Source organism: Schistocerca nitens, chromosome 2 (assembly GCF_023898315.1).
Source record: "Schistocerca nitens isolate TAMUIC-IGC-003100 chromosome 2, iqSchNite1.1, whole genome shotgun sequence".
NCBI lineage: Eukaryota > Metazoa > Arthropoda > Insecta > Orthoptera > Acrididae > Schistocerca > Schistocerca nitens.
The window spans coordinates 256,340,362-256,357,746 of NC_064615.1; the positions used below are offsets into that span (position 1 = coordinate 256,340,362).

At 43.3% G+C, this 17,385-nt stretch overlaps 1 protein-coding gene across 1 annotated transcript in view; it reads left to right on the plus strand.

The window, feature by feature from the left end:
• LOC126234341 (juvenile hormone acid O-methyltransferase-like) overlaps positions 1-17,385 on the plus strand; it is a 164,197-nt gene that overhangs the window by 109,099 nt on the left and 37,713 nt on the right. Inside the window, exons 2-3 of the mRNA XM_049943025.1 lie at positions 345-503; positions 9,515-9,735. Of these exons, the coding sequence (XP_049798982.1) occupies positions 351-503; positions 9,515-9,735 (374 nt within the window). The 5' untranslated portion in view covers positions 345-350. The remainder of the gene's footprint in view (positions 1-344; positions 504-9,514; positions 9,736-17,385) is intronic.

Consider the following 17,385-nt stretch of genomic DNA (forward strand, 5'->3'; position numbering starts at 1 on the left):
AAAAAAGAAAACAGTAACACAGCTTTCATGGGCTATGCTCGTTCTCTCGTGTTCTCTCCCCTGTAAACGTTCAGAGATGCAGAAGAACGGTAGTGAGCAATGGCGAATTGTCTGCGAATACTAGTTCGCCTCCATATGCTCAGGTGTAAACCGAGCTTCACTGTTAATCTGCGATGAAGAGGTTAGCACAGGAGAAGATGTAGTGGATGACTGTATCAATGTCTCGCAGTCCTCTCCCGCCCACCCCCATTCCAATAAAAGGTATCACCTGTGTCCATTAAGTAGAAACACCTAGGTGTAGCGTAGCGGAACAGGTGTGTTTACGTTGAGTAGCGGTGTTGCAGGTGGAGATGGAGGACCCGGGACTGTACGCGCGACACGGCGCCAAGGTGTTCGAGACGGCGGGCGCCTTCCTGGACGAGCTGTGGCCGCGACTCTCGTGGCCGGACCCGCCGCTGCCCGCCCTCGACGTCGGCTGCGGCACCGGCGAGGTCAGCCGGCAGGTAACTCAGCCGCCGTGGCGCTAGAAAGCTTTTTCTTCTTGGTTGGCTCTACAGTCCTTGAAGAACCTTGGCCCCCTGTATCACCTGCCTCCATTCTTTCCTGTCCATCGCCTTCCTTCTCCAGTTTCTTATTCCCATCGCCTTTAGATCTTCTTCAATATCGTCCAGCCACCTTTTCTTGGGTCTCCTCTTCTCCTTCTCCCGTCAGGTTTTCCCATGAAAATTTATTGACACTCCGAGTTTCTGGCATTCTCTGTACATTTCTTGCCCATCTTATTCTTCCCTGCTTAATTTTAACAACAATATCCATCTCTCCAAAAAGTGTTTGTAGTTCTACATTTGTCCTTACTCTACAGCCATTTTCCTCTCTCATTGCTCCAAAAATCCTTCTCAGTATCTTTAATTCCCACCTCAATAACCAGTTCTCCTCCTTTAATGTCTTCTGATGCAATTATTACTATAGGTCTTAATATGGTCGTGTATATTTTTATTCCTACTAACATTCCTGGAATTAAATACGCTCCACAAGGCAAAATAGCAACGATTTCCACTTGGTATCAATGGTTCAAATGGCTCTGAGCGCTATGGGACTTAAATTCTGAGGTCATCAGTCCCCTAGAACTTAGAACTACTTAAACCTAACTAACCTAAGGACATCACACACATCCATGCCCGAGGCAGGATTCAAACCTGCGACCGTAGCGGTCGCGCGGTTCCAGACTGTAGCGCCTAGAACCGCTCGGCTACCCCGGCCGGCTACTTGGTATCCTTTCTTGAATTTCTACTGCTACTTTATTGTCCTGCGTTATTACAGAACGTAAATATTTAACTGCTTTCACTCTTTCATATTCTTTCCCATTCATTACTATTGAATTCTATTTTCCGTTTATATTGGGCTCCCCACATCACCATATACTTTGTTTTGTTTATTTTTACTTCTAAACCTAGTCCTCTTGCTGCTTCCTCTAACATATCGTAGTTCCCCTTTAGTGTCCTTACAATCCTTGCCATTAATGCTACGTCATTCGCATATGCTACCACCCGAACTTACCGATGTTGTTCCTCCTGGGCTTATCGGCTGGTAAACGCTAGAAGTAAACAGTTCAGGAACACCAGTCACCCTGACTAGAGTACCTCGCGATTTCTCACACTTCCACAAAAATTATACAACCTGATCAAAAGTATACGGTTACGTCAAACACCCTGGCCGGTTAAAACTGTGTGCCGGACCGAGACTCGAACTCGGGACCTTTGCCTTTCACGGGTAAGTGCTCTACCATCTGAGCTACCCAAGCACGAATCACGCCCCGTCCTCACAGCCAGTACCTCGTAACCTACCTTCCAAACTTTACAGAAGCTCTCCTGCGAACCTTGCAGAACTAGCACTCTTGAAAGAAAGGATATTGCAGTGACATGGCTTACTCACAGCCTTGGGGATGATTCCAGAATGAGAGCACTTGCCCGCGAAAGGCAAAGGTCCCGAGTTCGAGTCTCGGTCCGGCAAACAGTTTTAATCTGCCAGGAAGTTTTAATCTGCCAGGAAGTTTCATATCAGCGCACACTCCGCTGCAGAGTGAAAATCTCATTCTTTACGGACACCTATTAGTGGACATTAACATGGGGATATGTCCACTCTTCTCCTTTATGACGGATTCAATTCTGTTGGAGACATTTTCAGTGAAGTGTGTAAATGTCTGTAGAGGAATGACAGCAGATTGTTTCTCAAGAGCCGAAACAAAGCTAGGTAGTGATGTTGGACACTGGGCTATGAAGCAAAGTCTACCTTCTAATTCAGTCCATGTATGGTCCAGTGGGTTCACGTCAGGGATCTGGCCAGGCCATTCCATTTTAGGAATGTTATTGTCCACAAACCATTGTGTCACAGATACTGATTTTTTAACGGGGTACATTTTTATACCGATACAAACGATCACGTCTCCGGACTGTTCCTGTACTGTACTCAGTATACAGTTCTGTAAAATGACGAGTTTCTTTGCGTGGCCATCCTCCGCAGGGAGCACAGAAATACTTGTACTGTGTTTCATTTTCCCAGACAGATTGGTTCAAATGGCTCTGAGCACTATGGGACTCAACTGCTGAGGTCATAAGTCCCCTAGAACTTAGAACTACTTAAACCGAACTAACCTAAGGACAACACACACATCCATGCCCGAGGCAGGATTCGAACCTGCGACCGCAGCGGTCGCGCGGTTCCAGACTGTAGCGCCAGAACCGCTCGGCCACCAGCGGCCGGCTTTTCCCAGACAGGTTTCGCCTTTTTTCTCACTTTAAGGAATCATCAGTGGGATCTATAATGATACACTTTTCTTTTGATATGTATTATTCGTAGATTATAAAACAGTTTACTGCTAGCTTTTTATGTAAACAAGTGATTACTTACGGCTCTTCCTGCTTTTAGTTGGCATCCGTGTCTCCTCTCATCTGGTCACTTGGAGGTCGCATTACCGCTCTATTTACGAAACATAAACACGTACACTTTTTTTGTGTTTCTTCTCACTTCTTATTTTGTTTGCACTTTTTGGTTTGATGCACTCTCAGTCTTCTGACAGGCAGAACATTTGATGTCAGATACAAAGCTCTCATGAGAGCCTAGAAGTATAGGACAAACCACTCCACATTTGCAGAACACCTAAGAGAACACCATCACAAAACAACCACTAGAGAACAACACATGAAAATTATTAGAATCAACAATAAAAAACACCTCCTAACTCTGCAAGAAAATTATCACATACAGAAAACCAAAGCAGAAGAGAAAACCCCGTTGAATTATCAAGTACATATATCAAACAACTCATTGTTTACACTAATAGATAAAATAATAGAGTAACAGTGCAACAGAGGACTACAATAATAATAATAATAATAATAATAACAATAATAATACCTCCTAACCCTCTTGCCACTCAAGTGTCCATGAACCTCTCCACAAGACATTTAAACCACAAAAAATCCATGCATATTTAGTCTGTCTCTCTCTCTCTCTTTCTATCTCTCTCTCTCGCTCACTCGCACAAACACACACACACACACACACATACAGTTTTATAATCCACGAATAATACATATCAAAACAAAAGTGTATCATAATTGTATCATTATAAAACCCACTGATGATGCCTTAAAGTGAAAAAAGACGAAACGCATCTGGGAAAATAGAACACAGTGCAGCAAGGCAAGGCATTTTTATTTACAAAACAAATACTGCTGTAAAATTTGTTCATATCCTTCCGCATTTAGAGGTTTTTAAGAGCAATAAAGCTATCACGCCCTAATCATGAAATGCATACCCATACCGTAACAAAACCTCCGCTGTATTTCACTGTTAGCTCTTTACGTGAGGGTACATCACGCTCTCCAGGCATTCTCCAAATCTAGACTCTTCCATTGGATTGCCACAGGAATAGCGTGATTCATGACCCAGAATCATTCATTTCAAGTCATCCACTACCCAGTAGCATCAATCTTTACAAAACCCCAAACGTCGCTCAGTATCCGCGCGGCTCCCCCCGTCGGAGGATCGAGTCCTCCCTCGGCATTGGTGTGTGTGTTGTCCTTAGTGTAAGTTAGTTTAAGTTAGATTAAATAGTGCGTAAGCTTAGGGACCGATGACCTCAGCAGATTGGTCCCACAAGACCTTACCACAAATTTCCAAAAATTTCGGTCAGTACTGACTTTAGAAATTTAAGGCTTATGACGAATTTGTCGAGCATTGTGTGTCATTGCTTTTACTGCAGTGCAGTATCTGAGACACTCCATTCTTTTTAACTCCCTAAGCACGGTCACTGTGCTAGCTGGACTGCTGACTGAGCTTTGGAACTGACGAGTGACTCCTTCCAATGATTTAATGCGATTTTTTACGACCACCCTATGCAAAGCGCGATGACCCTGTCCGTCAGTAATTGAGGTTGGCATGCCGCTCGTTTATCTATGGTTGTTTCTTCATGTTTCCACTTCACAGTTACAACATTTCGACCTTGGCAGCTTTAGAAGCGTTGTTATGCCCATGATGGATTTGTTACTCGCTGACATCAAATGGCTAGTTCACGTTCGAATCACTGAGCTGTCCTAACGGAACCGCTCTGCCATTAGTAGTTCTGTACTGACAACACTATACTCCCCGCCTCCGTTTATGCTAGCGCGTACTATTCTCCTGATGTCTGGTGGTCAATGCGGCATTACATAGCATTGTCCGGATAATTTTCATCAGATACTGAATCTATTTTGCGCTACAGCTAAATTTGTGATACTCTTAACAAAGGTGATTGACAAGTCACTCTCAAATCATTTTGAATGAGAAACGCACAGCAATTGCATAATGTTACACAATATTTATGTAATCAATCGGTAATCGGTTTTCGACTGTTATGCAGTCATCAGGTACAAAGATGGCCGTGAATTGTATTGATTTGAAACTAGGTAATCCAAAGAGTCTCATAGTTGACTGCGAAAGAAGACAGTTAATAACGTTACATATAACACTAAAGTGAGAATAGTTACGTCGATACAAATGTGAAGAAGAGATGGGCTAAATACAACTGACCCAGAAAATATATACAATAAGACTGACGCACGATTGGCTTTTGTTAATGAACATCACAGGAGATACCGAAAGTGGCCGCCGTTGAAGTCGACGCAGCACCGTGCTCGGTTTATCAAACTGAGACACGCGTAGTACCTCTGTAGCAGAAATAGCGTTTTCAGTGTTCTACCGTAGCTGTTGCAGTGTGTGTGAGTATTATTTGAGTACATCTGACCCTTCAGGTTCACCCCCAGATAAAAATCATAGGGACATAGACCAGGCGATCGAGGTGGCTAGGAGATATCTCTGCCTCTGCCGATTTCCCCTTGCTCACCGAACATCTCATGCAGTCGTGACAGGGTTGTCAAGATAGTACGTCCAATTGCTCCGTCTCGCTGAAAATATCCATACATTCGTTCATCTTCTGTGAGTTGATCCAGATATGGATTGCACAGTTTCTGGACATAGCGGTTATCACTACCTGAAACAAACGTTTAAGATGCAGATACTAGGCATATCGCAAAAAAACATCTACCTTGAGATTTTGTAACGGCTCTTCGACATATTGACGTGGATTTTCTCATGCGTAATGGCGCATGTTCTGTGACCTCATCAACACCAACAGGCTGAACCAGGACTCATCTGAAGAAATGAGGAATAGAGAATCCAAAAGCGTGATTCCACTTGACTCAGACATGTAATAGGAACCGATTGGTGCATCGAAATCTCGGTTTCCATCGTTTTTTGTGATGGACAGTTCTCCTGCTCATTGACATTAGTGGCTTTATTTTGCCTATCCTGTACAAACTATTTAGCTCAGATAAATGAGTGTGATAATTTCCACCCAAAATTAAACAAACAACATCAACCTATGGTTTTACTCTTGCCATGGTAGACTTTATACTGCGTGGAAAAAGGAAAACAACAGTTCTCCATTATTTTTTGCCCTGCGTTCGACACACGCCTCAAATAAATGTACACAGTTCCAGTTTCAAAAAATGGTTCAAATGGCTCTGAGCACTGTGGGACTTAACTGCTGAGATCATCAGTCCCCTAGAACCTAGAACTACTTAAACCTAACTAACCTAAGGACATCACACACATCCATGCCCGAGGCAGGATTTGAACCTGCGACCGTAGCGGTCACGCGGTTCCAGACTGTAGCGGCCAGAACCGCACGGCCACTCCGGCCGGCGTTCCAGTTTCAGGAAAACTCCCTCCGAATTTAGAGAGGAAGCTTTAATCTTACGTGTACAACATTAGGGAACACATTTTATAGAATTATAACGACAGAAAATCAGCTTTAGAATATACAAAATCACTTGTAACTGTGCAAATTCTGCGAAGGCCAGCTTAGCAGGGCCATGTCGACCTACATGATGGACCACCAAAGAAGTTGGAGACTTAGAAAATGAGATTCTACCTTTGAGGACCACCTGCTTAATGAAGACCACAGTTACAATGTGCAGCATGAAGTCCTATATATATACAAAAAGAGAAGAAGATAAACCGTCATGAGATAATGGGAATGAATAAACATATTTCTATTTCGCGAACATGGTACTGAATGATTAGAGAGAGTTTTACTCACCATTTTTAACTGCAGATGCTGCAAACAAGTCCAACCAAACTACTTTGTAAATTACTCTTCTACTTATATGGCCCATCCTTTACTTTACTTCAGTTACATTTTTCAGTTTCCCTATAATTCTACTACATATAGTTACTGTTGTTTCACTTACCAGGCTACTCTCATCATGTATCTCACTTTTAATATAATACTTATCTAAAACAGTACTACCTTTCACAGTCTTATCTTCGTAACAAGTCGCTAAAGATTACTGAATTTTCATCAGTTTGCTTTTTCGTCTCTGAACAGTTGTTGGAATTTGTTATCTAAACCATTAATTCAATAAGTCATATATTTTATTTGAACTAAATTGTTTTTACTCCACTATTTTATAGAAATAATTTTTCTTACTTTAGTCTTGTATTCGACGTTAATATCTGTCGTTTTTGACTCTCTGAAGGCACCTAGTTTACAATCTTTGATACGAAAAAATTCGCAGTCACAAATATCTTAGTGCCCGATGACGGCCTAAAAGCCGGAAATCGGTTAGTTAAAAAATTTTGTAGAAGTTTAGACATGGCCGCTTGTTTTCCATTCATAATGTATAACATATTTTACCATGAGCCAAAGGAAGCTAATGAACCCTAACTCTCAAGTGTTTCACTTCAAACAGTTAACATAGCACCATCACACATTAAGATAAAAAACTGTAGTATGTGTATTGTTTGAATGATAATCTGATGTTTATTTCTATAGCTATTAGTCGTTACAGGCGAATGGAACACTTGGAGGTAGCTATTACTTAGAGGACATCAGTGCATTTCATTGCCCAATGGTGAGCACCCAGTGTGGCTTTCATGCTATATGCATGAGCCAGAAACGTGTCTGGGTGCTTGGTGATGGCTTGTTGTCGCTTCTCCCGCTCAGAGTGGATCACTTTTTATGATTACACTGATCTACTGAAAGCCGCATTTTTCAGTTGCAGGAACAGTATACACTGTTTGTGGAAGACAATTCGTCCCTAAACACGGATTTATTATCAGACTTTCTGTGCCAACCATAGTTCTCATATAATAATTGTTTTTGTAAATGCCAGTCTATTATGTGCGTCTGGTAAAATGACAGCTGTCTATTAAGCCTTTCAAAAGTAAATAGCAAAAATCTTTGTCGATATGCAAAGGAATTGAAGAAACAAGTGACATAAGAGTAAATAAAAGTAAATAATCATACCAAAAAATGGTTCCTTCCTGATTACCTACGACATTTTGGACCAGAAGTAGTAGGACGACATTGCGGTTCTCTATTTGCCTTGATAACGCCTCTTCCACTTGAGAAATGTCCTAGTGGAACCGTTATTCTTGTTTGTCTCTAAAAACGTAAAAGTTATGAGGTTGAAGTCCAAATGATCATTCAAGAAATATAATTCAAGTGACATCTTACAACCCATTAATTGGTATGATGTCAGTACTTCTTGGGCAATATCGTTATAGTTCTCTGCCCTGTTCTGCCTTCCAAAGTTCTTGCAGACACTCCTGAAAGACAGTCATGCCTTTTTTTTCAATATGACTCAACAAATCGAGGAAATGTTATTCAGACATTAAATCAATAACTTTGCGGGCCTACAAAATTCTCTCCTTTAACTTTTGATTTACTGATCCTCGAAAACGTCTCTCGCAAGTGCATGAATACACTTGAAGTTTTGTCCACGTATTTCACAAGGACTTTGACAAGACAGTATTTAACGTGCAGTAGCTCTAGACACACATTTTTGGGGTTAATAAAGAGGACGTTCACTATATTCTTCTGCCCAGCTGGGAGTTCATTACGAAAAGGTCAGTTTTTCTTTAATAGCGTTTTTCTCTGTATCTCCTGTCTCACTCGCATAGAAAGCAGCCGTGCTTTGTGTACCGAAGCTCAACGCCGAGAAGAATTGTAGTCACCTAGGTATCTTCTCATACACTCATTTGTATTTCTCATACTTGATAAGTATGAGCAGCAGTTTAAAGTTCTCATACGTGTTCTTCAAATTAACAGCATATGGAATGGGGAGAGGAAGAAACTAGTTCCCTTTGTGGAGAAACGCTTCTTTCAAATTAACTTTGCTGAAATCTATGAAATAATAAGAGTCTCCATAACATACTCGATATCTTTTGCTAGATCTAGATTTATCAATTGAGGGCGATGGTCGGTAATTCTTTGCACATATTTCGATTATTTTGCCATAGTTGAATCTGAAGAAGATTATAGAGAGCAACAGAATAATAATCCATCTTCAAGGATTCCGATAAAGGCTGGCGTATCACAAGAGTAGCCGAGCGATCTAAGGCGCTACAGTGATGGACTGTGCGGCTGGTCCCGGCGGAGGTTCGAGTCCTCCCTCGGGCATGGGTGTGTGTGTTTGTTCTTAGGATAATTTAGGTTAAGTAGTGTGTAAGCCTAGGGACTGGTGTCCTTAGCAGTTAAGTCCCATAAGATTTCACACACAGACAATCATTCATCACCCACGAACTAGAAAGGAAAACCAGTCAATTTCTCAGACCTACACTGTTAATGACTTGTGGTATTATCGCTTACATTCACAGGCAAAGCAATGAACAAGCTCCCTGAAGAAGTCAAAGTGCCTCACATTTGGTGTAGCAACATAAAATTCCACAGTAGGAGTCTATTCCTGTCTCTTCCCCTAACTGGAATCCAACAAAACTAGCCCCAGGCGTTTCTTTACGTTTCATTGCCGAATTCATATTATTTGTAGTAACTTCCTTTGATTTTGGTTACACCCTCTTTTGCGATGACAAGAAACACACGCTGACCAAAACACTTTCTCGTACATGCACTGCAGAATAAATTTTTTTCGCTGATATGTGTCTCAGAATCCGAAACTCCCGTTTCTCGCGGCAGGTGATAGCGGCACGGCTTCCCAGAGGCGTGAGGCTCATCGCGACGGACGTGAGCCCGGCCATGTTGAAGCACGCCGAGAAGCACAGCGCACTCCCAGGCGTCATACAGTATGACGTGTACGACGCGGCATCTCGCCACTTGGAGCAGACTCGGGCGTGGGAGCATGCACCTTATGGAAAAATATTCACTGTGTACTCAATGCACTGGATACCAGACAACAGGTGAGCCAGTCTCGTGTCATCTTCAGTCAATGAGCTGTGTCATTTTATCTACACTCATAAGCGTCTCAGAGAGAGAGAGAGAGAGAGAGAGAGAGAGAGAGAGAGAGAGATAGAGAGAGCGTTCCCGTTCAAAATGGTTCAAATGGCTCTGAGTACAATGGGACTCAACATCTATAGTCATAAGTCCCCTAGAACTTAGAACTACTTAAACCTAACTAACCTAAGGACATCACACACATCCATGCCCGAGGCAGGATTCGAACCTGCGACCGTAGCAGTCGCGCGGTTCCTGACTGAGCGCCTAGAACCGCACGGCCACCGCGGCCGGCAGAGAGCGTTCCCGTGCCAGGAGCTGGTTCCACGGGGGGGGGGGGGGGTGAAAGGGGCACACGGATATGGGTTATGATGCCCCAACCGCAAGAAGCAAAAGCATTTCACCAACCCCTGATGTAAACAAATTATTGTGATAGTACTAAAAATTTTAACTATTTCATTTTTATTATTATTAAAATCTTTGGCATTGAAGGCACTTCAAACGTGGTTGTTATGGTGTGATGACATGTTTGAGGGGAGATGGGGCGATACCCAGTGAAAAACTCCACCCACCGAAAATGAGCCCTGCATCCGCGCTTGCCTGCTGCCAGGTGAATGGATTATTTCAACGAGATAGAGATGTCCACAGGTTTATGTTGGCCATCACCGTGTCACTCAAATCCAGGATGAGTGAGACGTGCAATGTTATAACATTTGATCGAGGCCATAACATGGATGCACTGTAAACTGTCGTTTTCGAGTGCTAAATATGTGTAAATACACCACAGGGGCAGGGGCGCTTTCATTGCCACCCTTTGTGCCACCTCCTGAGCCTTTTTTGTGTAAATTCTGAGCGGTGGTGTGTCTGAAATGTTTTCCTCGACCATCCATAAGAAAACAGAATGATTTGAACTCGTGAGAGTCCGGTTCTGACCTCCATCGCAGAGACTTCAAGAGAAGGGATGAGATGGGGGTAAAGGGGGATGTGACGACCTTCCCATCATGTGCCATGTTCAAGGGTGGCGTTGCGCAAAATCGTGATGAAATTTGGTGCCAATGTGACGCCATTAGCCCACATTACACGCCACATGAGGTTCTAAGGTGTAACCTATCATGGGGGTTGGGTTGTTTTGGGAAAGGAGACCAGACAGCGAGGTCATCGGTCTCATCGGATTAGGCAAGGACGGGGACGGAAGTCGGCCGTGCCCTTTCAAAGGAACCATCCCGGCATTTGCCTGGAGTGATTTAGGGGAGTCACGGAAAACCTAAATCAGGATGGCAAGTGTCGACACCTTGCTGTGGGAAGACTTTAGGCATCCTCGAACCAAATTTCTAACTTTTGCGTCGTAATGGGAGAAAATGACGAGGTTTCAAAAACGTGACACCTAAATTGCGTCGCGTAGCGTATTTACAAAAAAATGGCTCTGAGCACTATGGGACTCAACTGCTGTGGTCATAAGTCCCCTAGAACTTAGAACTACTTAAACCTAACTAACCTAAGGACAACACACAACACCCAGCCATCACGAGGCAGAGAAAATCCCTGACCCCGCCGGGAATCGAACCCGGGAACCCGGGCGTGGGAAGCGAGAACGCTACCGCACGACCACGAGATGCGGGCGCGTATTTACAGTGACGAGGCTAAGACCACCCAAACAGCTCACCGACAAGTATTGTAACTTTGGAAAACCCTTACATCTGATCGAACCCACGAATCTATCACCCAAAGGTGTATCTCCAGGAAGGATCGTTGGTTCAGTTAAACGATGCCCTTGTAAAGCACTCGGGCGAAGTAAGCTGGACGACGAGAGACTTCAAATTGTTGTGAGCATCGAAGCTGGACTCAAGTCGCTCGAGATCTATCTCCCAGAATGATGATGAAGTGCTTACGTCAGCGCGCTTTCTAATACTGGGGGATTTCTTATTTTACTGAGAGGGAACGAGCTCTCAAAGTCAACTGCCTTTCTAAAAGAATTAATGTGTCAGCAGAGACCAAAGACCTTGTAAAAAATAACTAGACTCACTGATGGCGCTGCAGTCGCGGAATAATTTGAACCTTCGGCTGGACGCCATTATAGTGGTTGTAGTCTGATGTGTTGTGTAGTATTGTTGTTTATGAAGACCCTGATTCAATGTTGTATATTTGTTGGGGGGTACATACAGTATTTGTTACTCGTAATTCTACTGTCTGTACGTTCCAATCAAAAGAAGTACAATGGTGAAGAGTTGTGCAGCGATTAATTGTACAAATAAATTCGAGAAAGGAACGATTATTACATTTCACAGGTATGTGAAAATTTTAAATTGTTTTATATGTCAGTGCGCTTGCTTAATAAATGTTTTTGTAACATGGTATTAGCATAATGTCTGTGCATCTATTTGCAGGTTTCCTTTCTCAAAACCACAGCTGTTACAAAAATGGTTACACGCTGTCAGGAGACAAGATTTCCGGCCGACAGAATACCATTTTATATGTTCTGATCATTTTGAAGAAAGTTGGCTGATAGGTAGTGTTTTCATGGTCTAGGTTAGGTTGAAACTTGATAATTTGGTCGTGAGTTGCCAAAGCACTATGCCATATAGGCTATAACGCACTTCTTGTCATAAAATCTAAAGCAAAGTACAGTCAGATAATATCTATTAATATAGTGGGTAAATCTTTGAGTATTTTGATGCATTTTGCGTACATCTATCGTAAATGAACTACGAAAAATGCTAGGGATCCAGTACATAACTTTTAGCTACGGCAGATTCCATGTAGTACGTAAGATAAATTCATAAACAGTGACTAGTTGCTGTTTGTTCATAAATTAAAAAGTATATTGTAGTAACGTATTTAAATGAGGCATTATGTTTGCGACCTAACTCAAGGGAAGGCATTTTATAACAAAAAGCGATGTATAAATATTCGAACCCTGCGCGTCAGTTTACCACTCTAACGGCCGCCACCCAGCTATTCAATTTGTCCGCTCTTCACAGTCGACCACTCGTGCGGTTGTGGGGGCCTGGCAGAGACTAACAGAAGAGTTATAGACTCGTTGGAGAAAAGATTACTTACCGTTACCCAAGAGCTTTTATCAATTCAGAACGTAGCCAAAGAGGCAAAATCAGAATGGGCAACATCGTTCTTCTCCAAGAAGATGTCTTGGGCCGACAATGTGGAAAAAGTCAAGCGTAAAGGACTTATACGGCTTTGCACGGAGATTAACAGACTGCTATCTTCACTATTCCGGTGCGGAGAGAAATTACCAGACCAATCCAACTGGCTGTATCATTGGAGGTCGTCCAGTAAGTGCATATTGTCGTTTCGCATAAGTAGAATTATGTGTCATAATATCTTTGTACGTCTAACTCTGTTTGGCTCTGAGCACTATGGGACTCAACTGCTGCGGTCATTAGTCCCCTAGAACTTAGAACTAGTTAAACCTAACTAACCTAATGACATCACAAACATCCACGCCCGAGGCAGGATTCGAACCTGCGACCGTAGCGGTCTTGCGGTTCCAGACTGCAGCGCCTTTAACCGCACGGCCACTTCGGCCGGCTCTAACTCTGTTTCCTTTTGCTGAAAATACTTATCTACTTGGGGCTACATCGAACAGGGACACTTAGCTATAGGCTTCGCTGCTTCTTTACAGATCTTTTCTCACAGAATGTTAGCTACTGTCTCGTGATCATCAGTCTCATATTTTGCGAAGTGAATTAAAACACTCTCACAGAAGCAGGCCGCTGGTGGCCGAGCGGTTCTGGCGCTGCAGTCTGGAACCGCGCGACCGCCACGGTCGCAGGTTCGAATCCTGCCTCGGGCTTGGATGTGTGTGTTGTCCTTAGGTTGGTTAGGTTTAAGTAGTTCTAAGTTCTAGGGGACTTATGACCTCAGCAGTTGAGTCCCATAGTGCTCAGAGCCATTTGAACCATTTGAACTCTCGCAGAACTCTGAATCTCGATTTCTCGGAAATGCTTGAGGAACGCAGTGTACGAGAGCAGGATTTATCACATCTACGTATGTACTGTAGGCGGTAGCGAGGCTCGCCCTTTTGCCGTGCAGTCTAACGCACTGCTTTCCGGGCGGGGAGGTACGCCGGTCCCAGGCACGAACCCGCCCGGCGGATTAGTGTCGACGTCCGGTGAGCCGGCCAGTCTGTGGATGGTTTTTAAGGCGGTTTTCCATCTGCCTCGGCGAATGCTATGTCGGCGATTGCTGGGCAAACACTTTCTCCTCGTACGAGTACACCATAATTGCTCTACCACGCAAACGTTGGGGTTACACTCGTCTGGTATGAGACGTTCCCGGGGGATAGTTGTGAACCACTGAGGGCTAGGGCGGGGACGAAGCCTCTCCGTCGTTTCTAGGTCCCCACTTCCATACAGTACAATAGTCGGGCGAAAGACGAGGAAACTGGTAGGCCACTTGGGTATATGCTTGTGAATAGTTCGACATAGATAAGTAAGCAGCGCGGGATTAGCCCAGCGGTCTAAGGCGCTGCAGTCATGGACTGTGCGGCTGGTCCCGGCGGAGGTTCGAGTCCTCCCTCGGGCATGGGTGTGTATGTTAGTCCTTAGGATACTTTAGGTTAAGTAGTGTGTAAGCTTAGGGACTGATGACCTTAGCAGTTAAGTCCCATAAGATTTCACACATATTTGAATATTTTGAACATAGATAAGTAAGATGTGAACATGTCGCGGCATGGTGAGTTAACCGACTTCAAACGTGGAATGACAATCGGGCAAGACGCGTGGATCAAAACTTGTGGGAGACATTGATTCTTGTTTCCGAGGTGAGCAGTGTCTGGATTTTTAGTATGGCAAAAGGAATGTTTCCAGACGCTTAAACCGCCCCAAAGGAAGATGACAATGTTTTAGGGAACACACTGCATGTTCTTTTCGCAGGGCCGCTGCGGGTGGTCGAATGTCTACTACTGAGTCATTCGTTGCTGGGGTGTTTCGGTGTGAAGAGTCACGAATCCGTTTCTACCAGCACTGTACTGAGGCCCCTCTAGCTCCTCTCCGCTTAGGGTGGATGACAAAACACAAATTAGAATACCAAAAAGGGACTAATTCACGTATATGTTGCAGGTTTAATTACTCATTTCTTTTCAAATACACAAATGGCATAAGCCTGAACGCAGTCAGGATTAATATATTTTTGCACTGTTAACATCACAACGCAAAATGCTAAACAATACCTACACGATTTAAAGCCTGCACAATTGAAGTCAATTGCCAATCAAGGAACAAATGAAAAACACACGCTTATTAAAACTTAGTATCAGTTTCCATGTCACAGCTTGGAAATTTAGCATAATAATCAAAAATTCTGTAAAATATCTAGCTAAATACAATTATTAAAATCTTTAAAAGCTCAGATTCTTGTAGGACCTCCTGCACTTCCAAAAATGTCAGCCATGCTCCGACATCTCCACTATCGCTTCCACATAAACAAATATGAATATGTTCCGGCTACTGCCATACACGATATACTGCCAAAGACGTCGATCAAATCTTCAATAGCATTCTGTTTCTTTATTCATCTCTAACAAAGCTAAAGCAGATAAACATTTAGATAGCAACCTGAAAAGACCTGGTTTAATACCACACAGAAGAAACGTAAATGTGTTAAACGTCTTCCGTCTCGCAGTAGCTGATCTGTAATCTACACAGTAGATGTCTCGTTTATAAATTAAAATTTAAACCACTTTTAAGTCAAACCCCACTTAATAATACAGCTTACAAATCACAAAGTCTATATATAAAACTAATCCAGGGAAATTCCATTTTTTTAAGATTCCGTACCTTAATCGGTAAAACGGAACCCTTGTACGTTCACTTTGTTGTCCGTCTGTCTGTCTGTCGTACTGTTCAAAACCCTGCTCCTCAGTAATGGGTAGACGCATTAAGTTGAAATTTATGTTACGTGCTAAGGTCTTTAGTCACTTGGCGGTGTAATAAATGTAATCTTCTAAGTCAGTGCAATGAAAAGATACGCCTATTTATGTCACATATATTGATAATCGCAAACTCACTCATCAAAACCTGTAGGGTACTTCCCGTTCGTCTACAAACATTAAATTTGGCAAGAAGCAAAGTTTCACTGTACAAGTAAAGGAAAACATCCGATAATTTTTAATTTGTAACTGTACCACACAAAGAACTATTTCTTTTGTCGTTTGTTATCCATCTTCAAACCTGAAATTAAAATATTCGGGAAAGCCTTGGAATCCCTGGGACCGACATCTTCCCATTATCAATGGCGATAACAGGAAACTGCACAGACAGGTCAAAATGTGTTCAAGGGCAAATGCATTCGCTAATTTAGGAAGACAAAATAACCGCACAATCGTAACAGGCTATGCCAGATAACGTGCTATGCAGAAATCACTCCTATCTCTTAAGTTATGTCCTGGAAGGAAACCAAAATTTCCGATATCAGGTAGCAACCCACACCATGTCTCTACTATTCGTCAATACCGGTAGTATGGATACATCAAACTTCTGACAACAGCAGTCGACATCCGTTATTCGGGATGGAGTTCAAAACACCGAGCTCACTCAAAAAAATCTGTGTACAGTCACAGTTTAGTACCTTGTAATTCTGCCTCACCTCGTTAACACAACAACCACAAGTACCGCCCTCCATAACGTCTTCCTACGGCTTCAAATGTAATAAATTGTGCAGTCAGTATAGTATGACTTAAAGGTTCTTCTTCCGTACACGGACCAGTCACGTCAACTCCAGTATGAACATTCGTTACGGCTACACGAAGTTTCAATTGCTGCCCTCAACCAGAGTTGCATAGTGGCCTGCAGCAAAAGAACTGCCTCTTTTCACAGACCTATGATCACTATTTCTCGGAGCACTGTTCAAAGACAAAGGTCACAAACATGTGGGAGTACTTGCAGATTAAGATGAAGAGTTTAATTGATTGCCTCTAACTCTGTTGTCACTGTAAACGTCCTTCTCTCGCTGCTTGCTGTGGACTAGGCGTTGACTGGAACGTAGCCAGATGCAGAACTGCCATCGTGTCCGTGTGTCGGTCTCTTTCAAGACAAGCCGCAGACAGTGGCCAGCGATGCTCCGATAGCAAGGAGCATCTTTGTGGTGTCGGTAGCAGGTGCCAGCTACGCCTATCGACTACAGTACATGGTGTTTCGTATCATCATTGTATCTGTCATGTCTCAAACAAGAATCAGTGCTTCACCTGAACGTTCCTTATACACTAAAGAGCCAACGAACGTGTCTAATATCGTGTAGGGCTCCCGAGAGCACGCAGAAGTGACGCAGCACGATATGGCATGGACTCGACGTATGTTTGAAGTAGTGCTGGAGGGAACTGACTCCATGAATACTACAGGGCTGTCCATAAATCCGTAAGAGTACGACGTGATGCAGATCTCTACTGAAGACCACGCTGCAAGACATCTCAGATATGCTCAGTAATGACCATGTCTGGGGGTTTAGTGGCCAGAGGATGTTCAAACTCAGAAGAGTGTTCCTGGAGCCACTCCGTAGCAATTCTGGACGTATGGGACGCCACGTTGTCCTTCTGGAATTGCCCAAGTCCGTCGGAATGTACAATGCACATGAATGGATGCAGGTGATCAGACAGGATGCTTAAG